The sequence below is a fragment of the Urocampus carinirostris genome, chromosome 12, assembly GCF_059441175.1.
Source record: "Urocampus carinirostris isolate Australia breed hairy pipefish chromosome 12, RoL_Ucar_1.0, whole genome shotgun sequence".
Taxonomy (NCBI): Eukaryota; Metazoa; Chordata; class Actinopteri; order Syngnathiformes; family Syngnathidae; genus Urocampus; species Urocampus carinirostris.
The window spans coordinates 29,392,364-29,411,937 of record NC_142360.1 but is presented as its reverse complement, the minus strand read 5'-3'; the positions used below and the strand labels follow the sequence as shown (position 1 = coordinate 29,411,937).

Genomic DNA, 19,574 nt, shown 5'->3' with positions numbered 1-19,574 from the left:
AGAAATGCATGTACTTGCTCGCGCATGATGAACAAGCTGACTAAGGCAATTATGACACAATCCAGGAGATGGCAGCAGCAGCAAGGAAAAAAAGTTCCATATTCCGTACAGCTCCCTTAAACAATGTCAAATAGAATAACAATAGGAGGGATAAAACAATTGTTAATTGCTTTTGCTGCACTACAATTAAAAGAACGTAGCGGAACACACAAAAAATGGTTTCACCTGGAAATATTCTTTTTCAACCCCATTAAAATGAGCACTCTTATTTTTGTAGAGCCTGGCCAAGCTGACAGTGAATTTCCAGAGCAGCCTGTGTGCGGGTGATGCAGCCGGTGACGTGGTCAACAGCAGCAGTGGAGTAGGTGGCGGGGCCACTCTGACGGGCGACCACCAGCAACAGTACAGCGATGCCGGCTGCCAGACAGACATGATGGGAGAGGTAGTTCGCCCGACCTCGTCCTTTTGTATGTCACAACTGTTAGTTACTTACTGATGCCCATCTTGTTTGCAGGACTCCCCCCAAAAGGTGGACAAGGTCAAAGTCAACTGGCAGTATGAAGAGGCCAAAAAGAAGTAAGGATTGTTTTCCCCTTTTTTATCACATCACTTTTACTTGATTGTGATTCCTCGCTTGTCCACCAGGGTGCAGAGTATCCAGCACCAGCTAGCCCAGCTGGACAGCGAAAGCTGGTCAGGTCGAGCTGAGGCCGATCGGGATCGGGATTTCATGCAGCTCTTGCGTGAGAAGGAGGCTTTGCTGCATGACCTCATCATGGTCAGCAAGCAGCACAAAAAGGGTCAAGGACCTGTCGAGACTCTCGATTCCGATCAGAGCGTCGACACCGAGCCCGGTCCTGGTCCCGGTCCTGACCCTGATACGCTGCGACAGCTGGAAGAGGAACGTTGTCGGTTGGAGGAGGAAGTACAGCAAGCGCACAGCTCACAGAGTCAAGGGGCCAATCAGAGGTCTGCCTCGTCCGCATCGCTACCTTATTTGACTCTACGCCAATACTAGATACCTTGATGTGTCTGTTACTACAAGTCTTTGTGTTTGATACCACTTTTGTTTCTAGACTGATATCAGTAGTTGTGTGAGTTTATACACCAAACAGACACTTATTTTTCTATACATTTCATTTACCCCCAAAAAAATATATATATTTTTTTTCCCCTATATTTGCATCAAATTAATGGCAGTTTTCTGATCGTAACATCCTAAAGACTGTGTAGATCGAAGACATCCGGCTTTCGGCCTGATATCAATACCTGTTGTATTGGAAGTTGCTTATCCCTAATCTGTTTCTATTGCTTCTTTTTATCTGCTTCCTTTTCTACTGATCTTTTTCCAATGGTACACTTTTATGTTTATAATCGCCTGCAGTGTTATCAGTGGTACGTCTAACTACTATTGCTTCAACTTTTATTCAGAACTTTACTACTTTACTTTGCTCTACAACTTTTACTTCCGATATTGAGTATTTCTTGTAATACTGCTACTCTCAGGGTTTGATCCATTGATTTGTTAGCCAGGCTTTTGTTGCCCTTCCCCTATTAATTTTTGAATAGTAATGACTAACTGACTTGCTAACTTGTATTAATACACAATCATATTTAATGATGCCGCACTGCTTGTTGTTTATCTCCAGACTGCTGCAACAGGAGAAACGAAATGTGCTGCTGAGACAGCTGGAAGAGGCCACCCGAATCACCACATATCTTCACTCTCAGCTCAAAAGGTGTGTCAACTTATGTGTATTCCAAATCCTTCCTATCCGGCTTTGAGTGTCTTTAATAATGGATTCAACTTTCTGTGTATTCTACTAGAGCAGGGGTCGGTAACCCTGTTGACTCAAAGAGCCTTAAAGGCAAAATATAGATTTTCTTTTTTCAGTGAAAGCCACACTGTACATTTTCAGACAGAATTTAACAAAGCCAGCAAACCGGATCTCAAGACAAAAGCTATGTAATTCTTAAGTGGTTTTATTTCAGTGTGTGACGTTTGATTTCATAAATAATATGAAATTAAGGTAATGCCGGAGCCTGTGTCCCATACCAAGACCTCACATAAAATGTGTGCCCCAGCTGCAGTTACTTAAAAGTGGGATGCGTTGTTTGAGGTCTCTGTAAATAGTTCAAAGTAGAATATATTCTCTATTAAGAACGTGTTAATACTGCCCAGTTCTAAGATTGTTTATGATTTTTTACCACTGCGCCTATCTGCTTTTAACTTAATTTTATCAGAAATATTTGGGACATGCGACACATTAGGAACAAGGAAAGGAGAGGGGTGTAGAGGGGGGTTGAAAGTGATTTTATTCTCGTCATCACTGTTTTTTTGTTGGTTTACCTTAAAACTGGCGAAAGCAAGAAAAGGTCTGCTTCAAATACAGTCCAAATAACAACCCAGACCCGAAAAAAAGATGTAAAAAGAAAGTTTATTCGAGCGCTTCTAAGAAATTCATGTAGTTGCATGCACCACAAAGAGGCAGCAATAATGGTTTAAGCCAGAAGATGGTGTCAGCGAGTATAAATATTTCAAAGTCTGGACACCTCCTTTTATAATCTTCAATCACTTTGACCCCTCATTCCCGTCATGAATAATGGTTTAAAAACATGGTGCGATTAGTTATTTAAAAAAAATGTCACACAATACTGCTAACGAGAAAAATACCCCCGTATTTACCTTTAGCTGTGTGATGATGTCGAAGTTCTAACTTTGGAAATTGAGTGGTCATTATTTGTCCGCCTTTAAGTTTTATAGATGGAGAATCTTCAACATATTTAAAATCTACAAAATCTTGAAAGTTGTCTTGTGCATCGTTCGTTCATATTTTTTTCATAACTTTTGCATACTGTATGCTTGAAAAAAAATCTAAGAAGGGTAGAGGCACACTCGGCTGTATATTTTGATGTATCTCATTGGCTTGGAAACACAGAAAAAATCCAAATGGCATTTCTTACCAACCTTAAAGGTAGAAAAGTGGAACTCATTAAGAGTGCCACCTGGCTCCAGAACCATAGCTTCCCGACCCCTGTACTAGTAAATCGGCTGTTCTGTAAAGTTTATATTGTGTTTCCTCTAATTCTTATTCACAGCTTGTCCGCTAGCTCCCTGACTGTGTCGTCCAGCAGCAGCCGCGGTTCTCTTGCATCCAGCCGTGGCTCACTGGCATCCAGTCGCGGCTCTCTCAGCTCCATCAGCTTCAGCGACATCTACGGCGTGCCGCAGTACGAGCGCCACGACGAGCAGGCCGATCCGCACCTTCGCTTCGTGCTCCCACCGGAGATGACGTGCAGGGACGCGTACACACCTGAGCCAACCGCTCCAAGCAAAGCCAAGCGCGCTCACGACACGCCGCAGTCGCTTGCCTCGCTTTCGTCGCGCTCCTCGCTTTCCTCGCTGTCGCCGCCCAGTTCGCCCATGGACACGCCTTACCACCCCACCTCACAGGACTGCCCCCTGGCGCAGATGACGGAGGAGTACATGGAGCAGGCGGGAAGAGGGCTGCTGGAGGGTCTGCGTGCCCCGACGCAGTCACAGCAGGACATCGGCGCCCTCGGTGTCACGCATTCTTTAGACGGGAAGAACCACAGAGATGGAGGCTCTCAAGGGGCTTTCAACACAAGTGGTAAGACAATCTAATCATTTAGACAGTAATTTCCCCTCGTGTAATTTCAGAAGACCTTGAGGTGATTTTACACAGCCAGAGTGTTCTGATGCCTAACCTAACAAACTTCTCACAATCATTTCCTAAATGCCCTAAAGCAGATGTCAGAAACTACTGGGTCATTTGGTACCAGGCCAAGTAAATAAAAGTTGCCGTATGTATTGCTTATGCAATATATTGCGTGCATTTTTTTTTTTTTACCCAAAAAAGAACTTATAAATCTAGTCCACGTTATACACAAGGTAATGCAGTAGTATATTTCCAAATGGAGCGAAAATAGATCAGTCCAAAAATATTGCTGCCCACATGTGCAAAACATTTGATGCAACAGGAATCAAACCAGGATCACAGCAATGAGAGAGCCGAATCCCAACCAATAAATCTCTAGGGATGTAGAATATATGGGAAAAGGCATTCTATTTTATGTCATCATCACTCTATTTTTACTCTTACTTATTTATTTACGTGTTTAATACGTGGGGCCAAGATAAAGATCATTTATTGACAACGCACACTGAACACAATACCAACATCAAATTTACAACATATTTAATATGCAAATACACAAAATAGTTGTTTCCCTTGTCATGTTTTTTTTGCATTTATTTAATCTTTTCAACATTCGTCTCTGGTCCCTTTAGTAAAAATAGTGTGATGATGAGATAAAATCGAATGTCTTTTCCTATGTCATCTACATCCCCTGTGATCTAGTAATCAAGCAGTGGATTTAGGGTTATTTTATTGTTATTGTCATTATTGTTAATGGTCTTAGTGGGCCAGTCCGCGAGTATATTGTCAGACATTAAACGAGTCTGTCGTACAGAAAAGGTTGGGGACCATTGTCCTAAAGCCAGGATCAAAGAGGATTAATTTTAATTTTGTTTTTTTCAATTCTTGTATGTGTGGACGATGTGGCCAATATATCATCATAATGGTTTTTTTTTTTTATTTACTACAATCTGTTTTAACTAGCTTTTTTTTGGATTAATAAGCAAGTTAAATTCTAAGCCAACTGAGCTGTCTAAGCAAGTTTTAATTCATATAATAATGTGAACATGCAACATTTTTAAAAGTTGTATTTGGCTTCTTTAACTTCAAATAACATAAATAAATCAGTAATAAAGACACTACAAAGTAAAGTAAGTAAATAAATAAATGAATAATTCAAAGACTGTTTCAAACTATATTTATTAGAATGAGCATATTAAACCATCTATAATACACGTTTATTATATCAGTGGGCGGCGTCAACTTTGTCCACTAATTACTAAGCCTGGACAATAGAGCCTTAAATTGTTTTTGTTTTTTATATATACCTGACCATTTCGATACTTTGTATACATATATCTTTCTGTGCATCCACACACAAACTGGAAGCTATCAGTCTCTTCCCATCACAAAGTGCAAACCGTAAATCTCTCCAAATCACACACAGAGGAACAAAAAAAAAGTTCCGTGCTTGCAGTCACATGAACTTGTTAACATATGTTAAACTTATTCATGTACACATGTTATGTAAACATTCGCCCACTCGCATACAAAGCTTAACATTCACATGCACGCATCAACTGTCATGCGCAGGAGTGACTTTGCGCGGCAACAGCGGCAACCGAAGCAGCAGGAGAACCAGGAGAGTCTCTGCGGGCATCTCTGAGGACGCTCTGGCCACAGACAGCGGGGTCTTTGAGGCCTGGGGCCGGAGGTGAGACGGTGGCATGTTTGCATAAAAGGGCCAAGAAGTTTCTAGCAATAAACATAGTATTTTTTGAGTAATACAGCATTTTTGAATAAAGAAAGTCTTCATCAAACTTAAAGGTATTCCTTAACATGCAAAATGTGAGGAAATAGTACATTTCTGCATAAAATCTCTGTATATTTTATCGGTGTATTCCAATTATTTTCCGAGATGCATTTTGAAGACTAATGACTTGTCTTTGTCATCCTGACTTGTGACCTCATCAGGGAACACTAGCCTCTTAGCTAGCCAGCCGCCATATTATTTTATGTGTTAATTAGTCCAAGCGGTTAGGATTGATTTAAGCGAAGTTTTGGTAGTTTTTGTGGAGAATGTCTAGGCGTTGTGTCACAGGTGGATGCAGAAATGGTACAGGAGAGAGCAAGAAGCCAAAAAGATGCTAACTGGCAAAAATAGCACATAGAAAGCTTAACGGTGGCTAACTGGGATCAATCAACGAAAGGCGGCTGAGGCCTCTTTGAAAAAACACAAGGCTGGCCGACCCAAATAACACGCATTGAGAAGCATCACTAACCCTAAACCTTTAACCTAATCCTAACCCAACGAAAAGCAGAAACGGTTACAGCGACAAACCCAAACCCGGCTGGAAGTGAACCGATGGACACACCAAAACCGGCGCGAAGGCCAGGTTAACCGACCAAACAACACATGGTAGGCAGCCAACGGGGAGCTAACAAAACAGGAAAGCCCCTCTGAAGCCCCGACGCTAATGGGAAGCTGGCATGACAAAACGATACCACCCGCGACTCGCGCAGCAAAAAACACAAAAGAAAAGCCACAATCTCCTACCTAAAACATGGCAAAGAAAGAAAGAACGCACGCTAAAGCTGTGGCAGGTAAATTTACATCACGCGGCTTTTGGAGGTCGAAACACTGCATTCCGAACGAAAAAATCACAAGGGCTCTAATGACAGGTTAAACAAAGTTCCAATTTGAGCGGTGTGCAATCGCTGATCACCGTAATCGCTGATCGTTTCGGAGCTGAATCACATGTTGTGTTAATGGGATTCACCATATTAAAATGGTGTTCTTTCAATGACATCACAGCTCCAGAGGAAACAAGCAAGTTGGGTCAACAATTTTTTTCAAGTGCATTGTGTGGAATATTTTGCAACATATTTGCATAATTGTGGGGAGGAACACTACACATACTGTGCCTATTTGACTATAAAGATCTGTTTAGGAAAACATTTTCCTCGTGCTGAGGTTTTGAGTTTTTCCTTTCCCACATGTTGGTTTAAGATTAGGGGATGGTGTGATTGTAATCTCTGCAGTCCTTTGAGACAGTTTGTGATTAAGGCTTATACAAATAAATATGTCTCGACTTGACAGGTCAGCCTGACTTTAAAAAAAAATTAAAAAAAAAACCTTGTGCTTTTACCAGGCCGGAAGAATCTGATGAGATGCCGTACCTGAAGGAGCAAACGGCACCCCCCAGTGAGCCAACGCAAATCCAGCTGGGACTTTTGTAAGTTTACTTCAGTGTCAAGTTTAACAAAGCCGAGCGAGGACGAGAGAAAAGAGAGGGAGAACAAAGGCTTCAGCCTGACGAAGGAGCAAGACACAACTTTTAACGAGATGCAGAATGCTACGACGCAGGTGTCCGGTCACAATACAGTATGAAAGACACCAATAGGAATCAGTCAATCGACATCAGACATCTCTCAAGTCATAGGGTGCCGGCCCCCCCCGCCGCTCCTCTCTCCACAGTTGCGAGAGCGGTGCAGTCGGTGTGGGAATTTGTTGTTTGTTATTGTTGGGGTTTTTTGGGGCTTCAATCTTGAATGGCCAAAACATTCCTTAAGGGTGTGAGGACCATCCCTCTGTTTTTTTTAATCCAATCTTTTTTTTCCCCCCCAGATATTTTTTTTTTTTTTTAAATTAAGTATTTTTTCCCTGCAAATGAGTGATCATCTCCACGATGATAGAAGTGCGAAGTAGTGAGGGGTCTCTGCACCGCAATGTTATACCTAATTGGTATAATGGCGGCGCCCTCTGTTGGCTGCGGCTGCATCGACTCGCTACAACGGGTCAGGTGTATCGACATTTCGTTCTGTGTACATTGTTACAAAGAATGACAATACAAAGGAAATTATTATTATTATTATTATTTTAATCATTGCTTTGTAATGCACGGCAAATCAGTACTGGTGGTTTTGACATAAAGATGCCACGAGATGGCGCAAAAACCACAGTTTCATCCATTGGCATAACTCGGAAGATGTACAGTACTGTGTACTTTGCAATGCTATTTTAATAGTTTTGTTGTACTTTTAGTTTTTCTCTTAATTGTTTGTTGTTTTTTTTACCAGGTGGGAATCCACTTCTCATTCCTTGCGTCTTCATCTGCTCCAGCTCAAGAATCTGGCCCGGTTCGCTATGCGGGATGGATACAAAATGTGAGTGTACTAACATAGAGAAGCTTTTTTTATTTCAATGGGACTTTTTTTTTCTCTTACAGTAAGTTTTTAATGTTGTTTTATTTTTTTTATTTTTCAAAAAGGATACCCTACATTTCATTTGTATTACAATGTTTAATACAATATGTTATAGGTTTGGTTAAGTTTGGTGCGGGACCAAATCACACCATATTTTTTTGAAATCATAGGGCGAGAATTTTTTTTTTCTTTTAAACATAGTGGAATCCATACCTAGTACTCCACAGTGTCTGTCTGGCGTTTTTTTTCTGCTTGCTGTGGCATTGGTTTTCATTTGTTGTAGACAACAGTGCCATCTAGTATTCAAATATTAAACACCAGGGCTTTAAAACCAATCGAAGCTCTCCTCTATTTCCGGATACTGTTCATGTTTTGATCCTCTGTCCGCATGTTTGGCCTTAGGTGCAATTTCCAATGATGTAATCTTATTCCATCTTCTGAGAATGTTTACAACAACACCAAAGTTTCTTGCTGCTTCCATGTTGCTTTTCCCCCCTGCCACTTTAAAAAAAAAAAAAGGAATTCTTGAAGTCAGCAGTACAGTATAGTTTTCTTTGTTTTGCAAAAATAATTTTACAAATTAAAAGATCAAAATGCACCACACATGCTTTAACCCTTTATGCGCTGCTAGGTGACAAAACATTTATCGATTGATCTTTTCATTTTTAGGTGATAACATAATATCGGCGGAGACAGAACACTAATTGCCCGGCATTGGTGGGGACACGTCCTCTTCGTCCATTTCAAAACTACGCCATTGATATAATAAAAAAAGGGGGGGGTTAGGAGTAGAAGGATTATAGTGATTAATTTTGTCAACCTTATAATGTTCTGCAACACTTAAATATCCAAATATACATTTTTGCTTTACTTTATTTCTTTTTTTCTCTGATCGTAACTTTTGCCATTTGTGTTAGCTATATTAACCATGGCGCGTTGTCAGCTTTGTGAAGGTGCACCTGATTCCGCTGGATGCAAGCCGGGCCTGTGCCTTCTACTGCTGCACGGCTCTGGAGCCGCAGACGCATTTGAGCTTCAACGAGGGCTTTCGCATCCCTGTGCCGCCCAATGCCCTGGCAGCCTCTGCCCTGCAACTGGCCCTGTGCTCACTCGGGCCGCAGGCTCAAGAGGAGCTCTTGGTAGGTCTGAAGGATAAATCAGGGGTAGGGGGCTACTGATGACACGTGTACAGAGATTCCTTGTTTTTTTGTGGTTAATGGGGACTGGAACGAACCACGAAAAGTGAAAATCTGCGAAGTAGCGTCGTACCTTCATAAAAATCCCCCAAAGGGTTAAACTTAATTCGAGATGACATTACTGACTTAGAGTATACGACTGTAGCTATAACTATCGATCTACAAATAACAACACATTATTGTGGTTGAATGGATGGTTTTATTGTCTTCATACAAAAGTAAAAACAAATTGAAGTTCTTCTCCTTCAGAGAGCAATTTAGAGAGCAGCTGGCTGGCTACGCGCTAGCTTAGGGTGTCCTTGATTTGCGTCTCCGCAATGATTGAACTAAAACTACCAAAAGTTTTTTCCCCTGAGTTGTTGCTTGAGGTTTTTTTTTCATGGTTAATGGATCTGACGTTGCTGAAATACAAGCCTACACAGGGGTAGCCTGTGATGGTTGTTAGCTTAGCCATAGCAATAGATGGGACCTGCAGCCTCGCTATTGCTTTCTCTCTGGATGCTGCCTCAGTCGATTCCCGGACCCGATAACCAACTATGGAGCTCCTAGTGGTGATCAGCCGTTTCTTTGCGCTCTTCTGACTTTCATTAGAGTCCGATTTAATTGCCAAATTTATTTTCAATGTAACAAGCCGCTAAAAGATAGATGTAGCTGTTTGCCTAGTAGGTTTTAATTCAAAGATGTAGACTGTGCCTGCCCACCCCGTACACACACACAATCCGCCCTGAACAGCTTTACTCTGTGCTCTCTCTGACACCGATAAATGATACGTTGCTATTAATGACAATAAAGACAATTCAATTAAAAATCCGCAAATGAGTGAACCAGCAATAACTGAAGCGCGAAGTAGCAAGGGGTCTCTATATTCATTTTGTTCAACTTCCTCTTGTAATTCCAATGTCAGCCGTTGGGAGGCGTCATACTTATCGATTTGAACGTGAAGAGCATCAACAGGAAAAGCTCACCATATAGTTTTCGGTCTAGATTATTAAGTTTGGGATCTTTTTTTTTTTTTTTAAGTTTATAGAGGCAATATTTTGTCTTCTAATAAGCACTTTCATTCTATTGTAATTCCAGGTGGTGGTAGTTCTGATAGTTACACTAACAAACAATTCCAGTATTGTGATTCAACCAAAATTGAATGATTGAGGATACAAAGGAAGGTTTTTTTTGTCTATGTATTTAGGGCAGAGCACAGTTGGGGCTGGCTGAGTGCGAGGGGAGTGCAGAGATGGTTTACCACTGGCTGCGGGTCCAAATGCTCGGCGGGACAGAGCCACAAAGACCGGAGCCGAGGGTTCAAGGCCAGCGCCGTCATCACGACGGAGCAAAGGATGAGCACCGACAGAGAGCCCTGGTAAAGACGATATCCTTGTCATGAAAACTTGTAAGGAAAGTTCTCATAGCCATGAGTAAAACATTTTTTATGCTGAAGTTTTTGAATTTTTCCCTTGGGCTCCTGTAGGTTATAGACCAGGGGACGACGACCTAGTACTCTGTACAGCTCTTTGAGACTTCTTGTGATTTGGATCTTTACAGATAAACATGATATGAGTTTTCACCATAGCCAGCAATCTTAAAGTAATAAAAGGCTTGTGATATTTAAGTTGATTTGAAATGAATCCAGAAAGTATAAAAATTGCATTACAAAAAATAAAGAATTCTATAACACTATTCTCATTTTTGAGACGGTCCCGTAAACATGTATTTAATGTGTAATACTGTTTACAAATTTAAAAGGGTAGAAGCTAACACATTTGAAATAAAAACATAAAAGCATACAAATCAATGTAGCTGAACACATACTCAAATGTTTTTTAAGAACTAATGGAATATATTTGATTTAAAAATGTTAACATGTTAATTGATATAGTACATGAAATAAAATGTATGGATTTTTAATACTAAAATCAGAATTTACCAATTAAAAGGTTATGTTTTATTTTTATTAACGTTTTGTCAATTATTCTTAAAGGGACAGTGTTTCTTATTTAGCGCCTCTTAGAGTTACAAGAAACTTTATTCATTAAAACAATATTCATTGTAATAATAAGCAAAAATACAGAAAACTATCATTTGAACACCCTTTTTTTTTAAAGACCGTACCTGTGGGTTGAGAAATCTTTGTTTTACATAACGTGAGCCTCACCTAGAGGCAGTTGACATTATTGCTTGCATTATTGCTGCTAAGGGTACCCTCAAAAACTTTGGGTAAGGCTGGGCAAACCAAAAATAGAAGAAAAATGATGTGGGTTGGTCACTTTGAGTCTCTGTAGTTTGTATTCATCCATGTGCTTTGTAGCGTGACACGACACAGCGACATCTAGTGATCAAACGACAAACACTGTCCCTTTGATTTAATTGTATATATTTTTATAAGTAATTTCATTTTTAAGAATCACTAATACACAAATGCTTAATTATATTACTTGCCATCAATCATGCAATACCTTGGACATGATTTATTGTTTTATTTTTAGACAAACAACGTTTAACTATTCAGTAACGCAATCTATTGAACTATTCCTTGATGCCCACTGATCTGAAGCTTGATGAGAAGGTAACCCATATTCTCACCATTCCAGGAAAGCTCATACGGCCTGTTGTCACGCACTGATACCGAAGCGGACCCGGACTCGCACCCGCCGCCGAGACTGCAGGCAGAGTCGCTCGACAGCGGCTGCGGAAACAATGAACGCACCCTGGCAAAGTTGGGTGTGCTCAAGGTACGCCCACCATTTTGTGAGATTGTGTATCTGGTTTTGTTGTTTTTCAAGATTCAGAGTAGTAAAGTGTGATACATGTTCTGTGGCTCAGAGCTTATAAGTTATTGTCTAGAGCAGGGGTCAGCAACCTTTTTGGTGCGGAGTGCCACTTTCAAATGTCCTTGTAAATCAGTGTGCCACACCAAGATTAATGACTCGCACAACATTTTAATATCCAACAGAGCTGTCATTTTACACCAGTCCAAATATACAACATGGATAGACATTTTAATCGTATAACTCAGTGTTTTTCAACCCTTTTTGAACCAAGGTTCACTTTCATTTATAAAAAAGTTCCGAGGCACACCGTCCGTCGAAAATGTTTGAAAATGAAGTTATGTCAAATATTTCACTGTACTACCTCATAAGCAAATAATTGTACATAAAAAGTATAGAAAAATCTACTGATATGGATGACTATTACAGTTCCTTGTCTGAAGACTGCAAAAATACTGATTTTTTTTGAAAAATAAAATTGGGAAAATTCCAGCGGCACACTAGACAAGGTCTCAAGGCACACTAGTGTGCCCCGGCACACGGGTTGAAAAACACTGTTATAACTAACTGACCAATTTATCTTCCACTATTCTTGTTCATCAATCAACTAAAAAATGAATGTTTATAATAAGTGGAAAGGCCTGTAGCCATCCTTAACTTTTTGTCACAAGAATTAACCAGAATCAACCATTCTTCATTAACTATAAACTACAATAAAAAAACAAGTGCTATGAACTGCTACCATACCATTCATCAATGATATCTTGTTGCAGAAAATATCAAAACTTGAAAAAACAGCAGCAATGCAGAAGGCACGAGCGTGCACACAAACACTCACGCTTGTTTAATATATTCGCCATCAGTAAATGGTTTTCCTTGCTTTGCTATGCAGTGATCATGTGAAAACTTGCTTAAGTGGTGTTTTTAGCAGTGACAAAGGTTTTTAGGGTCCGTGTTTGTTTGCCGTACCTGGACACAGCGCGTTTTAATGTCGCTGCGTTGAATTCATGTTCATGTTTCGTCTCGTAATGACGTTTAACACTTGATTCGCGAGGTACAATGCTCTCGAGGCATAATGCACAAAACGGCCCGGTCATTTTTTGCACAAAGCCTCATTCGTCTGTCCACGCTGGCTGGAAAGAACGAAATGTTTTCGCTCGAGGAGCCGTCATGATTTGTTCATTTATCGCACGCGACCATAAACACGGCGCGCAACTGAACATGTCTAAATTTCAGGTAAAAACGCGCATTTTTAAAGTATAATCATTATTTTGCCGTGCGCTCGCGTGCCAGCAGTGGCACGCATGTCATAGGTTGCCGACCCCTGGTCTAGAGTTAGGGGTAGAGGGTGGTTTAGGTATTGGACAGCTCTGGGGAAAAAACTGTCTCTCAGTAGGTGGGTGGTGGTACAGATGTTCCTGTACCACTTTTCTGAAAACAGACTCTGTCCCGGGTGGCTGGGATTTGTGGCAATGGCCTTTTACTCTATATATAGTCTTCAAGTGAGGGAGAGGGTGGCCTACAATTCCTCGAGCAGTCCTAACCACCCGCGCTAGTCGTTTCCTCTTCTGTGCCGCACAGCTGCCATACCAAACGGTCACGTTGAGGCCGAGGATGCTCTCGTTTGTTGCTCCGTAAAATTTGAGGAGCAGCAGATGGAAGAAACCAGCCCATTGAAGTTTTCTGAGGAAGAGGATTAAGATTTTTTGTTCTTCTCTAAATATTTCATCCCTAAAGGTGGAGAAGGCTACCATGACAGAGGGACACTTTGCAGAGGCGGTGCGAGTCCGGGGCAAAGAAAGAGGCGGTGCACGCTGGGGCCACGGAGCCCCCTTCATGCGCGGCAGCACTCTCGTGCGTTCCCAGACGTTTTCTCCTGGAGCTCGCAGTCAGTATGTCTGCAGGGTAGGTGCCCATGCTCTAAAAAACTTTAAAATCATGCATAATAATCAATCCATGTTCAATGTTCGGGATCTATCAACACGTGTGTATATACGTGCATTTAAATTCAATTGAATTGTCTTTATTGTCATTGATATCTACGTTGTAAAACGGTCTATAGGTAATAAGACATGGCATTCAAAGGTAATTGTCCTAAAAGATAGACTATCAGGATAAAAGTACAAGAAATAGAATAGAATAGAATAGAATAGAAAAGAATATACCTTTGTCATTGTTACAACATGGGATATAGTGTAACAACGAAATTGGACGACTCCAGTTCCACATTTTACAGTGAGGATAATGAAACAAAGAGATAAAAGAACAAAGAACATGTTTTAACTGTCTTTGTTGTAAATAGGCTCTGCTTCCCCCGGAGGGGGGGGTGATGAGGGGGGTGAGGGACAAACAGAAATGGTGGATCGAACTGGATGTTTGATCTTACAGTACACACAGTCCAGTGTATTTTCCCGAATTGCTCAGTCCACGTATTGAATGGATTTGGGGAGTACAGTCTATAAAGTCGCCGGCGACGATAAAAGCTCTGTTGGGGTGTGCAAGCTGCTGTTTATTGATAGCAGCGGGCAGGAGATTTAGCGCTATGCTAACGTTAGCATAAACACCAAGCACAATGACCACAGTTAGCTCTCCCGGTAGATAGAAGTGTCTGCACGATACTGCTAGAAACTCCATATCGAGTGAGCAGTGTGTGTCAATGATTCGGCTGTTATTGTAGCGCGTAGTCTCCAACCCCCGTTTTTACCGGAGTTTCCGTCTCGTTCGTGCTGGTGAAGCGTGCGTCCTGCTAGTTGTAATGCGGCGTCGGGAAAGCCAAGACTCCGTGATGACAAAAATACTCCAATTGCGGACGTTGTTGGGGGCGATCCGCAGCTCAAATTCACTCATTGTGGACGATGGATCTGGCGTTGGTTAGGAGCATGCTTGGGAGCGCTAGTCTGTGTGGTCGCCTTCTTAGCCAGACCCGACTGGCAGCCTTTTTCTTTTGCTCCGTCGTTGTCGGCAGGCAGATCAGCCAGGGAGATCCGGTGGTCTCTGTTTATCCCTCGGGATGTTGTGGATGTTATTGTTTATGCGAAGGGAGTCGAAGGGAAAATATGAGGGATAAGGGGACACTGAAAAACAAAAGATGAACTGGAGCCCGTGAAGCCGCACGCGCCGCCATCTTGAATCTAATTTAATTAATTTAATTTAATTCTAAAATATTTAGAATGTAGTGCTTAGAGACTGGCCCCAGTTGTAATGATAGTCCAACATTCGTGAATGAGAAGGAATAGTGCATCGTAACTTCTTTAACTTTCTTAGATGCAGTTGAATAATCTTATTTTTTTCATCTTTCTTGGGATTTGGGTTGGCGTTTGGACACTACATGAGGAAGGCCTATTACATTCCCCATTTGTATGTTACACTAACAAATATAAAACAAATTTAAAAACCCGTGGGAACAAGCATGACATCACTCTAGGAAATAACAACGCCAGAGCTTGTGCCCCATATCAATATAAATATAGCGGCTTATAACCAGGTGCGCTCTATAGTCGGGATTTTACGGTATATTCATCTTATTTTTCTCTTTTAAGTTTATCCTGGAGTGCCCCGTCAATGTTATCCGTGTGTTTTTTTTTATTTTTTTGGATCCAGTTGTATCGCAGCGATAGCGACAGCTCCACCCTACCAAAGAAATCTCCGTTTGTCCGCAACACGCTGGAGCGCCGGACGCTGCGCTACAAGCAGCAGTCGTACCATTCCTCGCTGGCCGAGCAGCCCACGCGCACCTCCCTGGACCTGGAGCTGGACCTCCAGGCCTGCAGGACGCGCCAGAGGCAGCTGAGCGAAGAACTAAGCGCCCTCAGGGAGCTCAAACTGCGGCTGGAGGAGCCGCCTGCGTCCCGCCAGCACGCCGGGGAGCTGCCTCACTGGGCCCTGAGGGACGAGCGCTTCCGCTGCCTGCTGAGGGAGGCTCACAGACAGGTCGGACGCCGGTCGGTTGCAAAATCCACTTCGATGGTGCGATTGACGTATGCCCGTCCGGGTCTCTAGGCGGGAAAGAGCGAGCAGGAGCAGCGTCAGGAGGAAGAGGTCGGGCGGAGGCTGAGGAAAGCGTCCAAAGAGCTTCTGCATTTGAGGGGGCAGAGCCACAAGGAGCCGCTTCCCGTTCACACTTTCAGGTCGGTCAAACAAAAATTTTATGGGAGCAGTCTGCAAAATTGTTATTTCACACTCAGGTTTGATCGCCGTCGTTACCAAATGTATTTTTTTCATTGCAGTATTATTACAACATTGCCCACCCTTAACATGAGCCAATCTCCAAGCACTTACCTTGCAAAAGTATTTGCTTATGATGTTCTGTTATTTAAGTTTTCGGTTTTAATTCTTTCGTGTCCATCTTTGACTATGTTGGTGTCAATGGCAATCAGGATAATTCAACTCAATTGTGCTTATTAAAAAGTGAGGGACCTGAGATTGAAACCTGGGGAACGCCACAAAGTTTACCAAATTGTTCGAATTAGTTATCTGACTCCATTAACCTAACACAACCTACATTCACCTAACAATGCGCGCTCGTTTCTTGATGGAAAAATGAACAAGAGACCGGCATTTCCACACGGGGGCAGATTTAATTTCCTTAACAATTTAGCTAAGTGAACTCCATCCAATATCGCTCGAGTCTCTGTCAAGCCTCCTCTCTCGATATTTTGCTTCTTTTTCTCGGCCCACGGTTTTTTTCTGCAAGCTGGTGTGCCGGCTTCTCCCATGGGCGTGCCAGGAAAGTCCCTATGTCTGAAAAACTCATAACAGCAAAGCGTTTATCAAAACAATGCCTGCCGTCCTGCGTCATCAGGGCCCCTCCGCGTCTAGATGCGCTGATTATCTTATCACTGCTCATTGAACTTAAGCCTACTCAGTGAAAATCTTCATTGCACACAATAAATGTAACTTGTATTCAATCGTATAAATTCTTTTATAGTCAAATGTATAAAATCCTTCAATACGCTTTTTAAAACTTCTTAAATATAAAAGATTAAAACATTAAAGGGATGCTGTGTAATATGAATTGACAACAATTATTTACCTGAGCCACTTACTGAGCCATGGCCGCTCAATCAATGAATTCTAATCAAGAAACTAAGGACTGAACTGAAAAGTATGGAAAAACTAAAAAAGGTAGTGAAAAGCCTCCAAAGTACTGAAACAGAATTAAATGAATAAAAAAGTACTGTACAGCATGAAAATGATGTAGAAGTACTAAAAAGTAGTAAAAGTACATATAACTCAAAAGTATGAACAGCTGAAATGACCCAAACCGCATTTAATAAAAATGATATGTATATATTTTTTTAAAGACGGCGGCAACAAACCCATCCCACTGGCCGCGTGTTTAAAACCCCTGTCTTATATGCATTATCATTATATTTTCTTCACTAGTATGCCCACCCAAGCGCTAAATACACACCGTCCCTCTAGTCAAACTCATTTTAACTCGGGGGCCACACGATAGAACAAACATTCTGTCAGGGGCCAGACTAGTAAATTAAAGAGAAAGAAAAGAGAGATACAGAAATGAGAGAAAGAGGGAGGGAAAGGAGAGAGGGTGGGACAAAGACAAAGAGAGAGGGAGAGAGCATGAGAAACAAAAGAGATAAAAAGAGAAGTCGTGAGAGAGAGGGAAAGAAAGGGTGAGGAAGAAAGAAATCCAAAGAGAAATAGAAAGACCGAAGGAGAGAAAAGAAAGCACGAAGGGTAGGAAGAGAGAAAGAAAAAAGAAAAAGAAGTTCAAGCAAAAGAAGTTAAAAAGACAGAGAAAAAGAGACAGAGAGTTGGGGAAAAGGGGTGGAAGAGAGAGAGAGAAAGAGAGGGAGAGGGAGAGCATGAGAAACCAAAGAGATAAAGAGAAGTTGTGACAGAGGGGGAAAGAAATGGGGAGGAAGAAAGAAATCCAAAGAGAAATAGAAGGACAGAAGGAGAGAAAAGAGAAAAGAAAGTGCGAAGGGTAGGAACAGAGAAAGAGAAAAGAGAGAAAAGAAAAAAAGGAAATTAGAGCACAAGAAGTTAAAAAGACAGAGAGAAAAAGATACACAGAGAGTGGGAGAAAAGGGGTGGAAAAGAGACAAAGAAAGAGACAAAGACAAAGAAAGAGAGGGAGAGAGCATGAGATAAAAAGAGAAGTCGTGAGAGAGGGGGAAATAAAGGGAGAGGAAGAAAAAATCCAAAGAGAAATAGAAAGACAGAAGGTGAGAAAAGAGAAAGGAAAGCGCGAAGGGTAGGAAGAGAAAAGAGAGAAAAGAAAAAAGGGAAGTTAGAGAGACACATACACGTACACACACACACATATGTACACACACATACATGCACACACGTACAGTGTCTTTGTTCGAGGCACCTGGCTTTTGCAATATAAAGTTGACATATTTCAACCTGCAGCTCGTTTTTCTCCTGCGCTTCTTTAAGTGTTGTTTTCTGACTGAGGTGACTTTTGATGGCAGAGAGAAGATGGCTTTTTTCACCAGACCAAGGTTCAACATTCACGTACCTCCTTTGCCGGCTGACGACGTGTGACGAGGGTCACATGAGATGAAGTATTTGTACTACTTTCTATTCACGCAAAAACACACAAAGAAGTCCTGAAAGCGTTTGTGCGCCATGAAGAAAGTATTCCTATTCCCGCACGAGTGTCTTCTGCTTGCCGGACTGGAACTATCACATTTCAAAACACACAAAAAGCTACTTATTGTACTGTAACTTATTTTATAGTACATTTCCTTGAAGGAAATTTGGAAAAAATATCCAATAAAACCCGCTTCCTGCTTTTTAAGTGTAGCTTTTGAACAAATAGCACTTAATTGTTTGTACTTAATCCCAAACGCAATGTATTTACATCCAATGTCACTTTGTAATCCGCTCGTATTACAGATGTCCTTTTTTTTTGTTATTAAAATTAATATTATACTTTTCATTATACAGATGAAACACTGTATTCAGATTTTTTTGTTTTGTTTTCTAATGATGTCTGTATGAGCATCTGCAGTGTTACCTCTTTTTTGTGAAATAAAGTTATTAAACCTGGGAAATTCTTCCTTCTTTCCCATCACACTATTAGGTATTTTTCAAAGGGACAGAGTGTAGTATTTAACCACTAGATGTCGCTGTATTGTGTCATGTATCCAGCACCGGTTGGGTAGGGTTACTTTAACTGGCTTACTTTCAATGACTTTTGGATCACTCCAATACCAAATATGCTAATAAAAGACAAAAGAAACTAAATATGAATAAAATGATGACTCACAACACGTGGTAAGCTTTCTCTCCTGGCTTTGATCTCTTTGATCTCCGGCAAAACGAACATCAAATGCGACAGAAACAAAATGAAAATAAATCCAAACAGCTTGCCAACATCATTTTTGCCGTTCCATGTATTCCGTTACACCCCAAGCCTGTACAAAATGTAATCGTTTTATTCATATTTAGTTTGTTTTGTCTTTTATTAGCATGTTTGGTATTGGAGTAATCCAAAAGTCATTGAAAGTAATCCAGTTAAAGTAACCCTACCCAACCCTGCGTGTAACCCAAAACAAGTGCTAAAAAGCAAAGACCAACAACGGAGACCAGAGGTGACCAAAATGAAACATTTTCTTTGTTTTTCTTTCTGGCCTTTTTGAGGTTTTTGGGTACTTGTAACAGGGTCCGGACAATGACGTCAACTCCCTTTGGGTGAGGCTCATGTTACAGAAAATAAATGCAATTATTTCGACAGCTATTTTTTAAAAATGCACGTTTATATACGTGTAACGTAC

General features: G+C 41.2%; 1 protein-coding gene across 1 annotated transcript in view; it reads left to right on the top strand.

The window, feature by feature from the left end:
• The window catches only part of wwc3 (WWC family member 3), a 60,789-nt gene extending 41,938 nt beyond the window's left edge, over window positions 1–18,851 (top strand). The window contains exons 7-21 of the mRNA XM_088349997.1: window positions 278–442; window positions 515–576; window positions 646–969; window positions 1,650–1,739; window positions 3,100–3,632; window positions 5,253–5,373; window positions 6,812–6,895; window positions 7,740–7,826; window positions 8,809–9,004; window positions 10,248–10,418; window positions 11,647–11,787; window positions 13,561–13,728; window positions 15,424–15,753; window positions 15,823–15,950; window positions 18,267–18,851. Coding sequence (XP_088206123.1) covers window positions 278–442; window positions 515–576; window positions 646–969; window positions 1,650–1,739; window positions 3,100–3,632; window positions 5,253–5,373; window positions 6,812–6,895; window positions 7,740–7,826; window positions 8,809–9,004; window positions 10,248–10,418; window positions 11,647–11,787; window positions 13,561–13,728; window positions 15,424–15,753; window positions 15,823–15,950; window positions 18,267–18,339 — 2,673 coding nt within the window. The 3' untranslated portion in view covers window positions 18,340–18,851. The remainder of the gene's footprint in view (window positions 1–277; window positions 443–514; window positions 577–645; window positions 970–1,649; window positions 1,740–3,099; window positions 3,633–5,252; window positions 5,374–6,811; window positions 6,896–7,739; window positions 7,827–8,808; window positions 9,005–10,247; window positions 10,419–11,646; window positions 11,788–13,560; window positions 13,729–15,423; window positions 15,754–15,822; window positions 15,951–18,266) is intronic.
• Window positions 18,852–19,574: the final 723 nt, after the last annotated feature.